This window comes from Suncus etruscus, chromosome 5, assembly GCF_024139225.1.
Source record: "Suncus etruscus isolate mSunEtr1 chromosome 5, mSunEtr1.pri.cur, whole genome shotgun sequence".
NCBI classification, from domain to species: domain Eukaryota; kingdom Metazoa; phylum Chordata; class Mammalia; order Eulipotyphla; family Soricidae; genus Suncus; species Suncus etruscus.
Window position 1 is genome coordinate 105970941 of NC_064852.1, and position 21968 is coordinate 105992908.

Sequence of the window (21968 nt, forward strand, 5' to 3'; positions counted from 1 at the left end):
ACACAGCTGCAGATTTTCTTTTTATTTCTCCCCCGCTTAAATCACGGTTCTGTTGTTGTGCCCTAAACACAGCCACACACAGGTAATTTATTAAAGTGGTATGAAAAACTCTTAAATTCCTTGCTGAATGCAGATTTTGTAAAAATAAGTTTTAATCTAAATGCAAGGAAGTTTTACTTGTAGATTTACTCTAACAAATCTTTATTTCTAATTTTTTATTTAATTAAACCACTGTGGTTTACAAAGTCATTGATAATTGTGTACCAATCCCACCACCAGTGTCAGTTCCCATCACCAGTGCTCCCATATACCATCATCTTCAATCCCACAACCTACATACCTTACCCCCTGCCTGCCATCTTGACAGGCACATTACAAATTTTGGTAGTTTCAGCTTACAAACCATGTTTTCAGTGTTATTGAGTCCATAGTTTGGATGTATGCTTGACTACTCTCCCACATCTCCAGTATAACTGAAGCTCAGACTCCTGTTTTCCCATTACCTCCCTTTCTCAAGCTCTTCCTTCCTATCTTGATTTCTTTTCTTTGTCCTTTTTCTGCCTGGACTCTGGGGTCAAGGGTGATCTAAAGATCCTCACTTTGCTACATTGCATTTTCTTTTTTCCTTTCTTTTTTTTTTTTTTTTTTTTTTGGTTTGGATACACTCAGTGGCGCTCAGGGTTACAGATTTCTGTGCTCAGAAATCATTCCTGGCAGGCACAGGGGACCATATGGGATGCCAGGATTTGAACCACTGTCCATCCTGGATCTGCTGCTTGCAAGGCAATCGCCCTACCGCTGTGTTATCTCTTCGGCCCTACATTGCATTTTCTTTCTTTTTTTATTTTTTATTTTTTGGTTTTTGGGTCACACCCAGCAATGCTCAGGGGTTACTCCTGGCTCCAGGCTTCGAAATTGCCCCTAGCAGGCACGGGGGACTATATGGGGTGCCAGAATTTGAACCACCATCTTTCTGCATGCAAGGCAAACACTCTACCTCCATGCTATCTCTCCGGCCCCATACATTGCATTTTGTTTGTTTGTTTGTTTGTTTTCGGGCCACACCCGTTTGATGCTCAGGGGTTACTCCTGGCTAAGTGCTCAGAAATTGCCCCTGGCTTGGGGGGACCATATGGGACGCTGGGGGATCGAACCTCGGACCTTCCTTGGCTAGCACTTGCAAGGCAGACACCTTACCTCTAGCGCCACCTTGCCGGCCCCTACATTGCACTTTCTTTTTTTTTTTTTTTTTTTGGTTTTTGGGCCACACCTGGTGGTGCTCAGGGGTTACTCCTGGCTATCTGCTCAGAAATAGCTCCTGGAAGGCACACGGGACCATATGGGACACCGAGATTCGAACCAACCACCTTAGGTCCTGGATCGGCTGCTTGCAAGGCAAACACCGCTGTGCTATCTCTCCGGGCCCTACATTGCATTTTCTAATACAATTATTTTATATACTAATATATAAGTAGGATTATCCGGTGATTATCTTTCTTCTGGTTTACTTCAATCAATATAATATCTTCGAATTGTAACATACTCCACAAATCTTGGCCCAATTTATATCTCTGGCTTATATATAATAGAAGATGGATACAGATATATATATACATATATAAATAGATAAATAGTTTTATCAATGCCAGAGATCAAACCTGTAACCAAAGCAACTACTCTGAGACAGAGTATTATATTATCTATATTTTTCTGAAGGACCATTCATAGATCCCCATTTCACTTGTATTTATGGCATTGACTACTTCAGTGGAAAATAACTTTGTTCTAGTGAATTACTTATGGACTAGACCAAGAGATTCTTCCACCAAATTTTTCTATTATTTATTTGTATGACACTGATTGATTAAAGTGTTTTGGGGTTCTCTAACCATATCAGATTGTCCTGGATTGCAAAATTTCTCTTATTATCTTCTATTGCTTTTCATTTTCATTTTTATCTATCTGAACAACTCAACCTGACATCTGTTTCCATTTTCTACACTGGAACCCAAACTGGTTCCAGTAAGTATGGACCCATGCAATGAATTGCCTTTCTTTTTTTTGTTTTTGGTTTTGTTATTTGGGCCATACCCGGCAGTGCTCAGGGGTTACTCCTGGCTGTCTGCTCAGAAATAGCTCCTGGCAGGCACAGGGGACCATATGGGACACCGGGATTCGAACCAACCACCTTTGGTCCTGGATCGGCTGCTTGCGAGGCAAACGCTGCTGTGCTATCTCTCCGGGCCCTGAATTGCCTTTCTTTCAACAACCTGCATGCTCTAGGCAGTTTGCAGGGAAGAGATTATGCAAAAAGAGGAATAAAAAAGGAAAACCCACAATTTTTTTTTGTTTGTTTGTTTTGGGGCCACACCAGGTGATGCTCAGGGGTTACTCCTGGCTATGTGCTCAGAAATCCCTCCTGGCTTGGTGGACCATATGGGGCGCCAGTGGATCAAACCATGGTCCATCCTAGGCTAGCTCGGGCAAGGGAGACACCTTACAGCTTGCACCACTACTCAGCCCTGAAAACCGACTATTTATTTCATACTTATTGGCACTACATACTGGGTTTAATTTTTAATCAGGTTTGTTCCTCAAAAATAAACTTTGTCTCCATTGTACAAATGGGTAAAATACAAAGAATTTGTAACTAGTCCATAAACAGTACATTGAAGAAATAAGAATTAACACTGTTTTATTGCTCTACATAGAAAATATGCAAATTATTTATACACAGCTCTGGACAATACAGTAAGAAATACTGGGGTATTCACGTTTTAGGATTACTTGTGGAGTTTTTGTGTTTTAATCATATTGTTACCATAATAGAAGGATCCAACCCAGGGCCTCAAACATAGTAGGCCTGAATTCTATTAATTGAGCAGCTACATCGCTGGCTCAGGGGTTTCTCCTGGCTCTATGCTCAGAAATCACTCCAGGGAGGCACGGGGGACCACAAGGAGGCTGGGATTCAAACCACCATCCTGTCTGTATCAGCTGCTTGCCAGGCAAATGCCCTATCACTGTGCTATCTCTCCAGCCCCACTAAGTAGTCATTTTAAGTTCCAATTTCATATTTTTGTTTTGTAGGCAATTTAGAAAGATCTAGTACTTGGAGAAGTACTAAAAGTAGTGGAGGAGGAGGAAGTTGTGGGGGGGCATTGGTGGCAGGAAGGTTGCATTGGTGAAGGGGGTGTACTTTTTATGACTGAACTGAAAACCAACTTCAAATATGTTTGTAATCATGATGCTTAAATATATTATTTTTAAAAAAGAAAGAAAATGGAGAAAGTATAGCAAAAAATAATAAATATAAATAATTATATTATAAATTATAAATAATTATAAATATAAATAAAAATAATAAATAATAAAAATAATGTGTGCTCAGCATGAACTTAGCATGTTGGTGATGAGCTGAGACTAGAACTTACTCTGACCCCCCAGTGGGTAATTTCTGCTTTCTCCATTGCTCTGTGTTGGAAGGGCAGAGGAAGGAACAAATGAGAGTATCTCTGGAGAGACACTTACTAGGAAATCCATTTTTGCTGTGGATGAGTCAGGTTTTCTGGGCAAGTGCCTCCTGTGAGCTTTGTAACCACCCATGCTGTATGGATCACCTGATGCTGACATTCTCACCCACCTACGGCAGACAGATGGCACATTGCATTTTCTGTTGTCCTTTTTCTGTTGTGAAGCCAAGATTGCAACAACAAAAAAGGAATTTGAGTGAAATTAGTAAGACCAATTTAGGAAATGCAATCTCTATGACATATAGTGTGGTTTGAGGGAGTTTACTTGGCTAAAAAGTATGCAGTTTTTTTTTTAAAGAAGATAATGTTACATCCTTTATTCATAGTATGTATTTTCTCCTCTGGATATTTAAATGATCATTTGGGAGACTGGAGTATACATAGTACAAAAGGTAGGGTGCTTGTCTCGAGTGCTGAGAATCTGGTTTGATCCCTGGGTACCTCCTATAACCCCTGAGCGCCATCCTGAATCACCCCTAAGTACACAATCTGCAATAATCCCTGAACACTGCCAGACTCCAAAACAAAAAAAGTAATAAGATAAAATAAAACAAAATGTTCATCAGGAGTTATCATTAATCTTCACCACTCTAGCTAAGGAAAGGAACCTGTAGTAAGAGGGAGCTCCTTTCTTCTCAAGTATAAAGTAGTTATTTGAACTTGTTAAGGAGAAAGATAAGTTTGTATCCCTGGCGTAATTATAAAGATCAGCTTGAATCATTCTTACAAAGGAGAAAATGCTTCTTTACTGCTGCACTTACTTTTCTTCCTTGATGATGGTGTTGGTGTGATAATGATGATCTAGAAGATATTATTCTGTTTCTAAGGAAAAATCAAATACAACACTTTCCAAGAAATTTATTGTGAAAAAAATTTATTGTGAGAAATACCAGATTGAGACCTTTATTTTTGGACTGCCATTACCAATTTAGGGTCGTATACTATTTGCTACTTGGAAGGCAGTATAGGTTAGGGCGCAAGTAGATGGGTTACAAGTCAGAATCCTGGCTGCTCTGCTTACTAACTCCAGTAACTTAAGCCTGTTACTTTTTTTTTTTTTTTGGTTTGTTTTTGTTTTTGTTTGGGGGCCACACTCGGAGGCACTCGGGAGTTACTCCTGGCTCTGCTCTCAGAAATTGCTCTGGCAGGCTTGGGAAACCATATTGATGCTGGGGATCCAACCCAGGTCAGCTGCATGCAAGGTGGGCTGTGCTATCACTCCAGCCCCTACTTTTTATTAGCTTTATTTCTCCTGGTGGGGCAATACTCCAGCAATGCTCAGGGGCTACCCCCAGCTTTGGGCATGGTGGCCAGTACCAATGGTACTCAGTAGACCTGGAGCTGGGCATCGATCCCAGGTCTCCTGCATTACAAAGCATCTGATTAGCTGGAAACTTTAAGACCAGAGAGATAGCATAAGGATTATAGCACACACCTTGCAAGTGACTGGCCCCAAGTCAAGCTCTACCACCTCTAAATAGTCCCTTTACCATCACTGTTCAGCTCTGGAGGTCTCTGAATACCACCCAGGAGCCAAGAGTGCTGCCTGAGCCCCTTGAGTGTAGTTTGGGAACTACACACACCCACCACCACCACCACCACCGTTTTTACTTTGGCGGGGGAGGGGGTTGTGGGCCATACCCATCAGTACTCAGGAACCACTTCTGGCTCTGTACTCAAATTACTCCTGGCAGGGGGACCATATGGTATACAGGGGGTCCAACCCTGGTCAGCCATGTGCAAGGCAATCGCCCTACCCGTTGTGCTATCGCTCTGGCTCCAGTTTTTACTTTTAACAGACATTAGTATGATCACTAAAATACATTTGATTAGGAATTTAAGGGATATCTTGCTTCTTAACCTCATGGTTCTGCTTTCTGAATCATTTCTGTATCACTTGGTGTACTAAACTTCCATGTCCTACTAACCAAGACCTAGCTTGTTCCTGATCATTTTTTCTCTCTTTTTTTTCTTCTGTATATGACACTCTTTCCCTTAGTTTCTACTTTAATAAGTGTTTTTGTCCATTTCAAGGAAAGTTTGCTGCATCTTTATTTCCAGTGTTTTCTTCACATGAGAAAGGAAAACATAGAAAGAAAAGCTATAATGCCATTTACATGAACACAGGGATGCAGGTGACTTGGGAAAGAGATTTCCATGGCAGTGAGAAAGCACTTAGGCTATTATTGGTGTAGTGTTTCTCCCAGTCTCCTTGCCCCTTTGGGTGAAACAATTGAATCATTGTTTGTCAAGCTCCAGACATACAGGAACAAATGTGCAGTTGCACAATTCCTTGGGCACCCTGTCTGTCTGAAGGGTTGTTGTACCTCTTCCAGAACTAGAGCAGGGAGAGGATTTAGACACAAAATTCTGTAGGTGCTCTGATCCCTTCTCAGAATAGGCTGCAGTTTATGCAGGGGTCTCAAACTCAATTTACCTGGGGACCGCAGGAGGCAAAGTCAAGGTGATCCTTGAGTGAAAAGTCAGTAGTAAGCCTTGAACACTGGGGGGTGTGACCCAAACAACTAAAACAAAACAAAACAACAAAAAAAAAAGATTTCTCTAGGGCAGGGCCACAAAATATTGTACAGAGGGCCGTTTGCTGACCGAGGGCTGCGAGTTTGAGACCCCTGAAGGGTATTTATTCTCGCCGGATCACACCTTAAAATGCAGTAATCCTCCCTCCCTCTTCCTGTTAACTCTGACCAGACAATTTCTGTGTTCGTGGTGGGGGAGGAAGACAGGGGATGATCATCAAAATCAACAGTACTCAAGGACTACTTCTAGCTTAGAAGTCACTCCTGATAGAACTCAGGGAACCATGTGTGTTGCCAGATCAAAGCTGGCTTGGCTATATGCAAATCAAGTGTCTTAAATCTTTTTTTTTTTATTTACTTATTTGGTTTTTTGGCCACACCTGGTGACACTCAGGGGTTACTCCTGGTTATGCACTCAGAAATCATTCCTGGCTTGGGGGACCATATGGGACCCCGGGGGATCGAACTGCGGTCTATCCTAGGCTAGCTTGTGCAAGGCTTGCACCACCGCTCCAGCCCCGAGTGTCTTAAATCTTGTACTATCTCTCCTACCTCCAAATTTTTATTTTTAAAATTTTTTCCACAATACTTTTGCTCATACATCAGTTACTGAGGCTCATTATGATGTGAATATTTTGTCCTTCCTTTTTATTAATGAGTATCTTTCAACTTCCTTCTTTATAAAGCTTTCCAGTAAGTGATGGCTTCAGAGTAATTGTTCATGACTGAACTCTTTTCTATGAATGGAGGACATGAGGGTAGTGCTAAAATCTTTGAAAAGAATATTAAAATAAAAATCAAGCAGAAAACAAGCATCTCCTCTTTCCCTTGTGGCCTTGTGGTAGGTGTAGATAGGTGGCATCTGAATTTTCTGGGCCCAGGTAGGAGGAGGAAACTTAAGCAATGTCCATTTAGGTGTTCTTAATGTTGGGTTGTAAATGTCTTTCAACAGAGCAGAGAAATTATTTCCCCCAGGCTGTGTGCTTTCCTGTGGTTACTCATAATGTGCGCTGATTTGCAGAACACAATGTTCTATAGATGCTTATTCAAAGCTCATTATAACTGAAAGTATGACGTAGTCTTACCTGCATGTCTAGATCAGTTTGCACATTTTTAGTAACAGGATGTTGGATCTGTCAGGATCTGCAGCAGTGTTGGGACCACTTAGGGAATGGTGACGTTCTTCCTCACAGCCTGAATCTAAAAATACTATCTGGAGTGTAAGCTTGATAAATGTCTGAAAAGCTTTCCTTTCTTTCTTAATTTCTTTTTTCTTCTTTCTTCCCATCCTCTTTCTTCCCCTTTCCATTTTCCTTCTTTCCTCCATTCATTCCTTCTTTCCTTTCTTCTTTCCTTTCTCTTTCCTTCCCTCCTTTCTTCTTTCCTTAATTCCTTCCCTCCCTCCCTCCCTTTTTACCTGCCTCCCTCTTTCATTCCTTCCTTCCTTCTTTTACTTTCTGAAAATATCTAAGCTTACATATTTTTGAGGATTTTCAGTGACACAAAAAGCAGCCTGACTTCAACTCAGTAAAACCCTTCTGAGAATGAAAACAAAATTCTAAACACTAAGGTTAGTTTGAATAGCCCTAGATTGTTTAACAGTTAACGCAAAAATAAAGATGTTTGTCTTACACGATTCTCTGCATTCTTCAGAACTTGAATATATATAAAAAGAGAGCACTTGATAAATCGCATTTATGGAGGGCTGTGGAGTCATCGAGTTTAAATTCCAGTCTTGCCACTTAGTTGTGTGACAAGTAAAACCTAAACTCCCAGAAATGAAATTCGTACCTAAGGATTGTACTTGGCCATCATGGGTTACTCATAATATTAAACAGTTATCTTAAGAAAGCAAGAAATATATTGGAAGGATGTCAAGAATGTCAGAGAGACAAAGGAAGGTCTAGAGAGGTAGCCTTGACAAAGCAAAGGCACTGGGGAAGGTCTACAGTATTTTTCGCTCTATAAGTATCTACAGTATTTTTCACTGTATAAGACACACCTGACCATAAGACGCACATAGTTTTTAGAAGAGGAAAACAAGAAAAAAATATTCTAAAGCAAATCATGCAATGCGAGATGGCTTCTAGGAACAACTAGCCTGTGAGGCCTAAGTATATATACAATACATTGGTCCACACCTGGTTAAATACATTTACCTAACTTTCTTTTTGGCATCGGAAAATAAAAAACATTTTTTATGCTCCAGGTGGTATTCGCTTCATAAGATGCACAGACATTTCCCCCTGTCTTAGGGGTGGTAAAAAGTGTGTCTTGTGGTATGAAAAATAAGGTAATTGCCAGAGTGAATGAACTTTCTCTTCTGGTTACTCAGTTTCAGATTCAGGGCTCTAGGATAGAGAATATTATTGCCGTGTATAAGAAAGATGACCCATGGATAGAGCTGGGGACCTTTATTAGCATTGTCTGACCTACTCAGATTCAGAGAGTAGGGGACAATTGCACTGGCAAAGGATATCAATTTTTTTTTTTTTTTGGTTTTTGGGCCACACCCGGTAACGCTCAGGGGTTACTCCTGGCTATGCGCTCAGAAGTTGCTCCTGGCTTGGGGGACCATATGGGACACCGGGGGATCGAACCGCGGTCCGTCCAAGGCTAGCGAAGGCAAGGCAGGCACCTTACCTTTAGCGCCACCGCCCGGCCCCAGGATATCAATTTTTTAAGGTTTGGAAAAAATGGCAATGGGTTGTCCCAAATCCAACAGTTATTATCACATGATTGATAAATTAATTTTGATAAAATATGTAAGGTAATTGGATTAGTTTCGGAAAATAGTTATCTGTAACTGACCAAATTTTAGGTATTGCCTGATGCTTTAAGAAGAAGCCAGCCTCAAAGTGATCCCTGGGTGATTCAGAGAAAAACTCTCATTTTGGGAATCTCTGAAGAGTTATTTTAGTGTCAGCCCACCTCCCATCTACTTTCTTCTCATTAGGCAACACAAAAAGGCTATAGAAAAGATCTGGAATCTAACTCAGAATCAGGAGAAAGTGAAATTCTTCTACTGTATATTCCAGCATATAAGACGACTTTTGAAACAAAAAAAAGTCAACTGAAAATCAGGGGTCATCTTATACGCTGAGTATATCCCGAAAAATGTTTCAATATGCTGCTAAAGGAAAATTGTCTGACTATTGCCACAAAACGAATTTTCCAACTCGATCCTGCACCAATCACTGCAAGGCTGCTCGGACTGCCTCTCTAACTCAGCCAATCCAAGAAGGCTTTTTGTGCATACAAATTAGACAATGTTCTGTGCCCCAATCTACACTGTAAAAAGCCTGCTCAGATTGGCCAGAGTCAGAGAGGAAGTCAATTACAATATAACCTTGTTGTGATTGGCTCACTGTGGTACATACAGTTGCAGCACAGGAACGCTCTGTCTGATACAGCAAATATAGGCCTAAACCTATGTTTTAACTGCAAAATTAGGGGGTCGTCTTATACGCCGGCAAATATGGTATTTATACATAAATTATATGATTTATATAGGTAAATATTTATGTTTAATTTATTTTAATTTAAATTTTTTTAAATTTATTCTTTTTTATTGCATTGCAAACCTACAAGGATAGCTGTGATCAAGATTCAGACATACATTGTCCAGACATGCACCAGTCCTTCCACCAGTGTTCCCAGTTTCCCTCCTGAGCCCAAGCCCGATTATAATAGTGTTCCCTTCCCTAACTTATCCTCCACCTTCATCCCTGCCCCAGTGGCAGTTTCCTACTGAAGAACAGTTCTACTGCTCTTTGGTTATTACATTTGATATCCCCTTCTTTTATATACCACTTCTGAGAGAGATCATTCTGAGCCTGTTCTCCCTCTGACTGATTTCATGCAATGTGATACTCTCTAAATCCATCCACACAGCAGCAAATATCCAAGAATAGATGACTGAACATTTGTTTTGTTTTGGTTCTGTTTTGGAGACTACACCTGATGGTGTCCAGGTGCTTCTCCCAGCTCTTTGCATGACCGTTGCCGCTTGATGTGCTGGAGGACAATGCAGGGGATGGATCCTGGGTCTCCATCATGAAAAAATGTGTGTTCCTGCCCTTTGAGCAATCTCTCTGGCCCTCACTTATTTTTTAAAAAGTGCTGGTTTTATAAAGAACTTTGTAAATCACATGGTTTCCATAGAAAATTTTAAAAAAAAGGAAATTAATCTAATTCATTTTTTTGGTGGTAATACTTTTTATTTTGATAGGTAAATGGCATAATAAAGTCAGTTTTATTTGTAATCTCTGCCTTTTGTACTTTAAATTTAAAGACCTAGAACACTTTTGTTGCAGTAATCCCCAGTTATTTATGTTGCAATGGCATGATATTTTTTGTTTTTATGTAAATAAAAGTAATTATTATTATCAAAAAATGCTGGTTTATCTCTACAACTGCCCTCAACTTTCTTATCTCCCTCTTATGTAAGCTCTTTTGATTACATTGGGCCCATAAGTTTAATATAGGATAACATCTATGTAAAAAATAACCTATTTATTAGATTATACCTTATTCTACCCAAAACAAAGACCATCCCTAGTTTTTTTGTATCTGGTTGTTTATAGCTTTCACCCAAAACAAAGATCATCCCTGGTTCCTTTGCATCTATTTGTTTACAACTTGGTTTTATCCCAAAATAGAGATTGTCTTACATGTAAACCTGGGTGGGACTGGCTCAGGATAGCTTGAGCTATCTGTCCTTACTCTGTTCTTACTTTCCCACATGGGGGGTGATCTCTGCACTCAATACAAATGACCGTTCTGGCAAGCATGTGTCTATCTGTAAGAGGTAGAAGATTGCCAGACTATACGTGTTTCATCCTCAGCCTGGTTTGCATTATTTCATGTGTGACCGTGATTCATACTCATTCACCCAAGGTTGGAAATATGGTGCATGGGGTGATTTTACATCTATCTGCAAGCCACTTTCACCTGCAATTTTAATTTACTACCAAGTAAACAAGCATTATTAGAAGGTTCTGGTGTTTAAGTCACAGATATTTTGGGTATTTTGGGATTTTTTTTGTTTTTGTTTTTGTTTTTGGACCACACCCAGTGATGCTCAGGGGTTACTCCTGGCTATGCGCTCAGAAATCACTCCTGGCTTGGGGGACCATATGGGATGCTGGGAGATCGAACCGTGGTCCATCCTAGGCTAGCGCTGGCAAGGCAGGACACCTTACCTCTTGCACCACCACGCTGTCCTTGCTACTCACTATTTCCCAGACTTTGTATGTACTTATACTCTGGGTGTATTTACTAATTAGAAGCATAGTTGGGGGCTGGATAGATAGCATGTGGTAGGGCATTTGCATTGCACACGTCCAACCCAGGACTGATGGTAGTTCGATTCCCGGCATCCCATATGGTCCCTTCAGCCTGCCAGGAGTGATTTCTGAGTGCAGAACCCAGAGTAACCCCTGAGCACCGCTGGGTGTGACCCCAAAACCAAATAATATAATAATATTAATCCAGAACAGTGGCGCAGGCAGTAGGGTGTTTGCCTTGTGTGCGCTAACCTAGGATGGACTGCGGTTCAATCCCTCAGCGTCCCATATGGTCCCCCAAGCCTGGAGCTGTTTCTGAGCACATAGCCAGGAGTAACCCCTGAGTGCCACTGTGTCTGGCCCGAAAACAAAAATAATAATAATAATTAATAATAATAATAATAATAATAATAATAATAATAATAATAATAATAATAATAGAAGCATAGTTGGAGATTTGTGTGGCTCCTGCTTTTCTATTGGTGTGACATATTGGTTGTGTCCAATGTATGCCTAGTTAAAATCACAGCAAATATACCATCTGGTGATTCGTGCAGCTCAGTGGAAAGTGGCCAGCATCCTGGTCACTGAATCTCACATGAACTACCTTTACTTGGGGAAGTAGCTGTGGGTCACAATCAATCTCACTTTGACATATCTGAAGAAGAGAACTCATTACTAAATGGTGTATTTAGTGTTTTGAATTTGTCTCTACCATGGTTCATTTGTTCTGGGTATAAAAACTGACCTTTATTACTTTGTTCATTTTTATAAGGAGAGAAAGAAGAAGAGTTGTAGAATTTATCATCTCAACTGGGACCTCTTGACAAGTGAAGGGAGACATTATTAATAATTATGCAGTGATATTATGCTTAAAGAAGGATGATCCTGGGAACATTAGACCACATGATATCCCCATACATTGAGTTTGAATGAATAATAGCAACTGTCTCTTCATGAAATATGTTGAATACCATAAGTTCAGAGCACAATAGCAGAAAGCTTTCTATGCCTTACCTTATTTAATTATTATTTGATTTGTACTTCTCATTCCTGTTTCAGAGTTGAGGGAAATCAAGCCAATAAATTCAGTTATCTAACTGAAGCTAGTCAACTGCTAAGTTTGGATTGACACCCAATTTGGTAAAATGCTGAAAGTTGCTTTTTCCAGGAGCATGACTTTGGCAGCCAAGTGTCATTTCTTGGAAAGTGTTTAGTTGGCATTGTTAGCTTGGCACAGTTGGATCTTTAAAGACCTATATGACCTGTTGAAGATTAGGAGTGTCTTGATGTGAGGTCTGTGTAGAGGCTGAACTCTCACTGCTCTGTTCTCTGTCTTTTTTCTAGGTCTGCCAGTTTGTGGTCTCTGTAAATGGGCTCAATGTACTTCATGCTGACTACCGGACCGTGAGCAACTTGATCCTGACAGGGCCCCGTACAATTGTCATGGAGGTGATGGAGGAATTGGAATGTTGAAGAGGAAGCTTTTTGGCCTTTCACGTGTTTAGAGAGCACAAAGCAAAACAACGATAACTTCTGTTGGAAATAATGGCTTTGGACAAAATAGAAATTCATAAACCACACACCCACATTTTTTTTTTTTTTTTGGTTTTTGGGTCACACCCGGCAGTGCTCAGGGGTTACTCCTGGCAGGCACGAGGGACCATATGGGACACCGGGATTCGAACCAACCACCTTAGGTCCTGGATCGGCTGCTTGCAAGGCAAACACCGCTGTGCTATCTCTCCGGGCCCCACACCCACATTTTTATTTTAAGTATCAAACATGGTTTGAATGTGGATGTGCCGGGTGACACATCTTTAAAAAAAAGAAACATGGGGCCGGAGAGATAGCATGGAGGTAAGGTGTTTGCCTTTCATGCAGAAGGTCATCGGTTCGAATCCCGGCGTCCCATATGGTCCCCTGTGCCTGCCAGGAGCAATTTCTGAGCATGGAGCCAGGAGTAACCCCTGAGCACTGCCGGGTGTGACCCAAAAACCACAAAAAAAAAAAAAAAAAAAGAAACACACAGATTCTCTTAGTGTAGAAAAGGATATAGAGAAATAGAATTTTCTTATGTGGTAGAACTGCCTTACTCAATTTCTATTTGTAGTTCTAATTCTCTAGAATTCAATGTTTCTCTTTTTTTTTGTTGTTAATTTTGGTTTGCAAAATTTGCATATATTTTTCTTTGCAATATAATATTGCATATATTTTCATTTGCAATATTTTTCTTGTTGAATGTCAATGTGCTAAAATCTTAGGAGTCCATAGTTTTGTTGTTGTTGTTGTTGTTGTTGTTTTAAACTTTTAGTTCAAAATCACTGAGCTGCAGATTAAAACAACTGCTTGGCCCTGTTTACCAGCATTTAGGGGAAGGCTCTCGTACATGTAAGTGCTTAACAGCCATGGAAAAAAGATTTTCCCCTTAATCTTTTCCTTTACTATCAACCTTTAACTTATGTCCTCAATTATGACATTAGTTTAAAAAAACAGAAACAAAGCTTTGCGATGATATGGATTGATAAAGTAGTTAGAGAGATACCAAGTAATGTTGTAATTTCTCTTTCTAAACTGAAATTATTTTGCCCTATGAATCATGTGAGCAGCTTTCTAGAATTAATCCTGAATATGTTGAATGTCAAAATATAGAAGTTTGTATATAGACATAATTAAAAGTCAAGCATTCTAGTAAGATTTTACTTTGAAGGGAAGTAGTCTAGGACTTGACCTGTATGTGATAAAACTTGAAACTCTAAATTGCCTTACTGGCCTGAAATTTTGCTAACTTTCTGGTGTAACATATTCTGAGGAAATAACATGCTGCTGAATTAATGGGATTATTTTTCCCCAAAACATGGTCTTATGTTGTGATTTTTTTCTATTCATTTGTATATATGCATGTTTCTTTTTTAGTGTATAAAAGAATGCATTTGGGGGCTTATTATACAGCAGAAACTCTTCAAAGTGCCAAATTATGGAGTGCTATTTTCTTCTTAATTTAATACAATGCATTCTGAATTATAGTTCCTACTATGTGATAGCAAAATAAAAGATTAATACTGTATCTCAATCATTTTTCATAAGTTCTCTAATGAGTCGATACTGACAGAATGGATACACCATGTTAAAGACATTATAAATTCATATTTCCCTCTATGTATCTGGAAATTCAGCTTTTCTTCTGTGTAGATTTAGATGGAGAATAGGATTTTGAAGTAATAGAAAGGTCTCACATTAACACCTTTGCTCTAGCTTTGAGAAATACTATTGTCTTCATGTATATGTGTGTGCATGCAAATGTATACATACATTTTACCATAGGCTAGGCTTTGTACTGTGATATTTAACATATGTGACCTAGAATGTGGAACATAGTCCTGCAAAGGAAGGACTGTCACCTCACTTTTTGGGGTGTGGAAACTTAAGCTTGAACAAGCTCAAAAATGGTCTCTTAAGTTCAGAACACTGACAGAATTAATGAAACTAGATGCAAACTTTATTAATCTCTTCCTCCCTAACCCCCTACCTCAGTCTTTTTGCATTTAAGGACTTTCTCTCAAGGGCTTTTTCTGTACTCTTTGAAACATAGGTGCTGTGTTAAAACTGCATCTTGCCTGTTAGGTCAATATGGTCATTGTCCGCATTTTCTAACAGGTTTCTGACACTAGAAAAAGTCTTATGCCTAAGGCCACACAATTAAGCAGGAAACTTTATCATTCAACTTTTTTTTTTAAAGATTTCTGGTGGCCAGAGAGATAACACAGTGATAGGGTGTTTGCCTTGCATACAGAAGGATGGTGGTTCGAATCCCAGCATCCCATATGGTCGTCCCGTCTCCCCCCCCCCCCCCCCGAGCCTGCCAGGGATGATTTCTGAGTGTAGAACCGGGAGTAGCCCCTGAGCGTTGCCGGGTGTGACCCAAAAACCAAAACTAAAAACCAAAAGTATTTCTGAATTTTCTTTATAATCCTTTTCTAACTTTTTGGGGTTTTCTGTGGGGGGGCACACCCAGTAGAGTAAGGGCTTATTCCTGACTCTACACTCAGGAATCACTTCTTGCAGTGCTAGGGGAATCATATGTGGTATTGATTGGGTATTAAGCTCTGTTTGGCCAGTCAAGGGGAAAGCAAGAACCATGTCCACTATACTATCACTTTGGCCTGGTCCTTCCTTAAAAAAAAAAATGTATTGGTTTACTAAGTATAAAACACAGTAAAATGTGGGAAGAACAGTTTAACTTCTCTGTATTTGCATGTCTTGCCACACTATTCCCTGGAGTCATAGTGCTACCACACTACCCATTTCTGCCTGTCCTTTTCCCTTTCCCTCTGCTAACCACCATAGTTTTCACAGTATGCGAGTTATTTTTGCTGTGTTTTGCCAATTTGTTTGCTTTGGTTATTTATATTTCACATATGCCATTCAACTTTAAAACATATTTTTAAACATCTTTCAAAGACGAATCCACTGTGTTCCCTCTGTTCGACATTCACAATTGACAAAAAGAGGCCTCTTCTTACCCACTACTGCTACTTCTTACTCAGTGCCTCTCAACTTAGACCCTGGCACAATATTACCTCCCCCATTTCCATGATAAGCATCAGAGAGATGTCTGTCTGTATCTGTTCCATATAGTCTCTTTGCCTGTGAAATCTCTTTGATTCAGAGACTGCCATTTTGGTTTTTGCCATCTGAATACTGGAATGAAGAAAAGAAGGTAAGGAGAGAAGACTGGAGTGAGTGAGAGGATCTGGTTTCTTTCATTGGTTCTCATTTCTCATCACTGTTTCAAAATCAGTGGTGAAGAATTTTACTTAGCAGTCAAAATAATGTCACTTTGGAGCCAGCCACTCTTCCAGATGATGAGGATACTGGCAACCTAGTGCTGTAACTGAGTGTTCATATTCCACCCCTACCCTTGGGGGGGGGGGCTATCTACTGTTCTCCACTCTTGTCATCCCAGTTTTTCCTCCCTAGAATAGTCTTTCTCTTTTGTTGCCTGGAAATAATCTCTTCCAAATCCCACTCAGATATCAACTTCTCTGAGAAACCATTGCCAGTGTTCTAGTTCTAGACTGATGCCCTTTCTCTAAATTATTTTGTTGTTGTTGTTTGGTTTGGGGGGGGGGCACGCCCTGCTGTGGCGAGGAGAGTTTACTCCTCGCTCTGCGTTCAGAAATCGCTCCTGACAGGCTCGGGGAAGGGGACCATGTGGGATGTTGAGGATAGATCTGGGTTGGCCATGTCCAAGGCAAACACCCTCCCTGCTGTGCTATTGCTCTGGCCCCCACCTTTCTCTAAATTCTTCTGGATTGTAGCACATTGACTTTGAGATTTTTCTACAATGCTTCCTCCCTGACTACCCCCTAATTCTCTGCAGTTCAAGGACTATCTTGATACACAGGGTATCCCCTTTCCCTCATATAGAGTATTAGTGTGCCAGCTATTTCTGCCTCATAAATACTCTGTGTGTGCTTGTGTTCTTGGGGCTTGTAGGCTGGACGTAGTTCTGCGAGATGGCCAACTACTGCACAGTGTGGTACTTTTATGGCTTAGACAAATACGTGTGGTCAGTGAGCAGACCGAATGGGGTTTGTGATGGAGTCGTGCATGTATCTCGGTTGACGGTGGCCAGAGTGTCCCAGATCCAATTCTTGTGGCCTTTTCCCAGACCTAACCCAAGCTTCACAAGATCAAATGGGACAAGACCAGAAATCATAGCACTTTTTATTGTGAATTTTGTGGACTTGACTTGGAAAAACTACAGTCACTTTCAATGGTGTTTTATTGACCAAAGTAAATCACAGAAGTAGCCGAGAATCAAGAGATGAAGGAGCAGACTTTACCTTTTGGTTCGTGAAGCTGTAAAAATTAGTGACCAAGTTTAATCCACCAAGAATAAAAAATTTTTTAGATAAGAAACAAGTTACCAAATTATTAAAAGACGTCAGCTCTCCAATGTTAATTACTGAGCAGTCTCTGGTAGGATAGTGTTACATTGTGATTAAAAACCAATATCTAGGGGCCGGAGAGATAGCACAGTGGTAGGGCATTTGCCTTGCAAGTGGCCAACCCAGGACCAACGGTGGTTTGAATCCCAGCATCCCATACAGTCTCCATACCTGCCAGGAGCAATCTCTGAGCAGAGAGAGGAATAACCCCTGAGTGCTGCCAGTGTGGCCCAAAAACCAAAAAATAAAATAAAAACAACAATGTCTAACAAAAACTTCAAACTTAGAAAAATGCTAAAATTATAGTACCACTTGCAGCCCCAGTGAGTAATTTAGTCTCATTTTATGGACAAGGAAACTAAAGTATGGAATCATCAGACAGAGCACCTGATTTCATTAGGCTTGTTAGGAGTAAAGCCTGGGCTATACTTTTTCTTCCTGCAAAGTAAAAGGCCTTTATTTTGAATTATTCATTAAAGACCAAGTAGTATCCAGGCATTATGCAGGTTAATTGTAATTAATTGAGTTCTTGGGTTGATATATATCACTTAAAAAAGTTCTTTGCATATTTTAGCCATTGAACTAGTTTGAAATGCTATTCTTATGTACAAAACCATGAATTATACTAAATTAACAGCAAGTGTTGTTTTCTGAGAACTCCTGCTTTATAGTCGTGTAGATGTCTGTAATAGTGGATTGGAAGTGAAGTTTCCCTTCTTGAGAATCCCCAAAATGGGTTTGTTTCCATACAGCACATTTATTTTTCAGTGGCTTGGCTTTTGTGTTTATGTTTCTGTGACAGAAATGGAAATGGTTTGTTTCTTCATTAGCACACAATGTAGTAAAAAAAATTTAGTAAGAAATTAAAAACCGGGGCCGGGCGGTGGCGCTAAAGGTAAGGTGCCTGCCTTGCCTGCGCTAGCCTTGGACGGACCGCGGTTCGATCCCCCGGTGTCCCATATGGTCCCCCAAGCCAGGAGCAACTTCTGAGCACATAGCCAGGAGTAACCCCTGAGCATTACCGGGTGTGGCCCAAAAATAAAAAAAAAAAAGAAATTAAAAACCATGTTTGTTCATTGACTTAGAGAGGAAAAATGTGTAACATTTATATTGGTTCTATTGTCTGATGTTTGTTAGCAATTCCTGTGAAGTAATTTTATAAACTGATTAAAGAGACAGTTTAGGAATGGTGGATAACATGAAGATGACATTCACTTCTGAATAGATTAGATTTTATCAATAGTTTCTTATAGAGGTAAATACTTTGGAGTGATAGCAACTGATGATTTCAGAACTGCTGCTTTCAGTTCAAATTGAATATCACATTTCCAAGCACTCATTCCACTAAACTATGTTGTGAAATATTCCACTTTTAAGATCTGTTTTTAATTGACAATTTAGAAACCAATCTCGTTTTATTTTTATTATAAGTGATCAGAGAAACTTGGAATTTTAGTTTTTCTAAATAGGGTGTCTTAATGTCTTTAATTGTTTTATTTTTATAAAACAGAATTATAGGTATAATGTATTTTTCTTCAGCTCAGTTACAGGACAGATCTTCAGTATACAAATATTAATTTCATTGTCAGAGTTGGCAGATGGTATCAATAAATTAAATAGTATTAGTTAAAATACTTATTTTTAAGTTTTGTTAAAATTAATTTTCTCCCTTTATTAAAAATTATAGCATATGGGGCCGGCGAGGTGGCGCTAGAGGTAAGGTGTCTGCCTTGCAAGCGCTAGCCAAGGAAAGGACCACGGTTTGATCCCCTGGCGCCCCATATGGTCCTCCCAAGCCAGGGGCAATTTCTGAGCGCGTAGCCAGGAGTAACCCTTGAGCATCAAAAGGGTGTGGCCCGAAAAACCAAAAAAAAAAAATTATAGCATACTACCTAAAATATTTATATGAAAAAAATAGCATTATATGAAATAAATGTTGAACATTTCAAAACATGGCCAAAGAGATGGCACAGTGGTTTAGGCACTTGCCTGTTGCAGCCAATTTTAGTTTATTCCCTAGCAGCATGGATGGTTTTATGCTTCTAGGAGAGATTCTTGGACACATAGCCAGCAGTAATCCTTGAGTACAGCCAGATGTGTCTCCCCCCAAATTAAAATACAAAGACTAAAGAGTAGTGCTTGGTGTTTGCTTGACATGTGTGAGGCCCTGAGCTCAGTCCCCAGCACCTAGACAATGACTAGAGTCTCAACTATCTAAGAAAGGATTGCACAGTACAGCTGATCTATTACTAACTAACTAAAGAAAATGGGAGTCATAACTAAAGCAGTACATGAGAAACTATATGATGATGGCTATTTTATGGATCTCTTCTGCCTAAAAAGTAGCATTAGATGACTTTTTCTGTGTTGTATTTATTTGGAATCATGTTCTTACACAGTCCAGTATTGCTCAATGTTGTGCCAAATTCCTTCCTTCCTTCCTTCCTTCCTTCCTTCCTTCCTTCCTTCCTTCCTTCCTTCCTTCCTTCCTTCCTTCCTTCCTTCCTTCCTTCCTTCCTTCCTTCCTCCCTCCCTCCCTCCCTCTCTCCCTCCCTCTCTCCCTCCCTCCCTCTACAGGGAGCAAGGTACAGAGATGGTTCATTATTTAGACTCTATTAACTCGTTAAACTACATTTTTCTCTCATTTATTCTCTTATTCAATTCAGAAACCTCATTACTTTCTTCTTCTGCTCTACTGGAAGGGGAATTTAAAACTTAGTATATCTGGTCCTGAATCCAGCTCATCCTTTAGGAGTAGTATCTGTGCCTGCCTCATAGAAGTCTTTTCTACATGGAGAAGGGATATGTTCCATTCTCTTATTAATAATTGTTTTTATTTTTTAACTAACTTGTTAAAAGAGCATAAAATTTCATATAATCTTCAGAGATGTGATTTTCATTCAGTATTACAATCTTATTACTAAGATTCTAGATTTTTATGGTTGCCATTAGCTAATTTCTCACAGCTTTATAAATGTCCAGAGCTCAAATTATTCAGCCTTTCTCTCATCAGTGAATATTTTTGTCTATCATTGTTGTCATAAGTTAAGTGATTATAATATTGTCATGCCATCCCCTGGGAACATATGAAAGAATTTCTTAGGAGAATTACTGAGAGATAGGAAATGTGCAAGTTAACTTTGTGACATTATTTCTAATAAGTTTCCACAATGTTTAAACCAATGCATATTCCATCTAGAATGCAAAAGTGAAATATATTGATCAGTATGTTCTTCAAGTGTTGATATTCTGAGACTCATTAATTTTTTGTCAAATAAATATCTATTTGGTCAATATCTTGAGTCCTAATTTGTTTTAAAGCACAGAAAATCAAAGAAGCAATTTGTATTTTAATTTATTATGGCAGTCTTTCAGATGTTCAATGTGTTTTTATTCTACACCAATTGTGATGAAGCAAGGATTACTGGGGGGGGGGGGAAGAGTCAGGGTAACATATTTAAGAATAGCCATCAGGGGTCAGAATACAGTACATACAATCAACCCAAGTTCTGTCCCAGCTCCATATTATTATATTGCCAGAAATAAACTTTGAGCATCACCAGGAATGGCCTATAAACAAACATACATAAACTAAAAAAGCTCCAAAAGATGATTGTTATTAATACGGCAATAATAATAGCATGCTAATAATCTGTCACCTTGAAGAGTCCAAATCTATAAGACTGAGTGCTTTGACATATATATTTTCATCACTATACATTTTTAATTTTAAGATGAGATATTTAAAATGTATACATATAAATTTCAAGGAATAGATCAAAACTACCAGAGTTATCAGATATTCAGGAGCAAAGAGATTCATAAGGGTTTAAAAAATATAGCTCTGGGAGCCAGAGAGATAGTACAGTGGTAAGGTGCTAAACCAAGAGTAATCCCTGAGCACTGCCAAGTATAGCCAAAAATCAAAAAAAAGGGGGAGAGGGCGGAGAGATAGCATGGAGGTAAAGCATTTGCCTTGCATGCAGAAGGATGGATGTTTGAATCCCGGCATCCCATATGGTCTCCCAAGCCTGCCAAGAGCGATTTCTGAGCCTGGAGTCAGGAGTAACCCCTGAGCACTGTTGGGTGTGACCAAAAACAAACAAACAAACAAAACAAAAAAAGAATAGAAAATGTAATTCTGGATTTGTGGCTTTAAACTGGGAAAGAGAAAAAATAATTTTGCATGGGACCCTTATTCAGATACCTATTTTTTAAGGCATATACACATACATATACATATATTATCAGATATCTTTAAAACTCAAGATTTTCAAGAATTCATATTTAATGATCCCATTAAAATCCTTTATATTACATATTTATTAAATGCTCAGACTTCTAGATGTGTTATAGCCCATTAAGAAAGTAACATATGGGGCCGGAGAGATAGCATGGAGGTAAGGCATTTTGCCTTGCATGCAGAAGGTCGGTGGTTCGAATCCCGGCATCCCTAATGGTCCCCTGAGCCTGGCAGGAGCGATTTCAGAGTGTAGAGCCAGGAGTAACCCCTGAGCCTTGCTGGTGTGACCCAAAAACAAAATAAAACAAAAAATGTAGCATTGGCTTTTTTTTGGGTGAATCAGCACAGAAGACACCTGCAAACTTGATCTCTCGAGAGCCCAAACCTGGTGAGATGTCCCCCACCCAATAAAT

At 39.6% G+C, this 21968-nt stretch overlaps 1 protein-coding gene across 1 annotated transcript in view; it reads left to right on the plus strand.

Moving 5' to 3' along the window:
- DEPTOR (DEP domain containing MTOR interacting protein) overlaps positions 1–12939 on the plus strand; it is a 190501-nt gene extending 177562 nt beyond the window's left edge. Inside the window, exon 9 of the mRNA XM_049773454.1 lies at positions 12706–12939. Within this exon, the coding sequence (XP_049629411.1) occupies positions 12706–12834 (129 nt within the window). The 3' untranslated portion in view covers positions 12835–12939. The remainder of the gene's footprint in view (positions 1–12705) is intronic.
- Positions 12940–21968: the final 9029 nt, after the last annotated feature.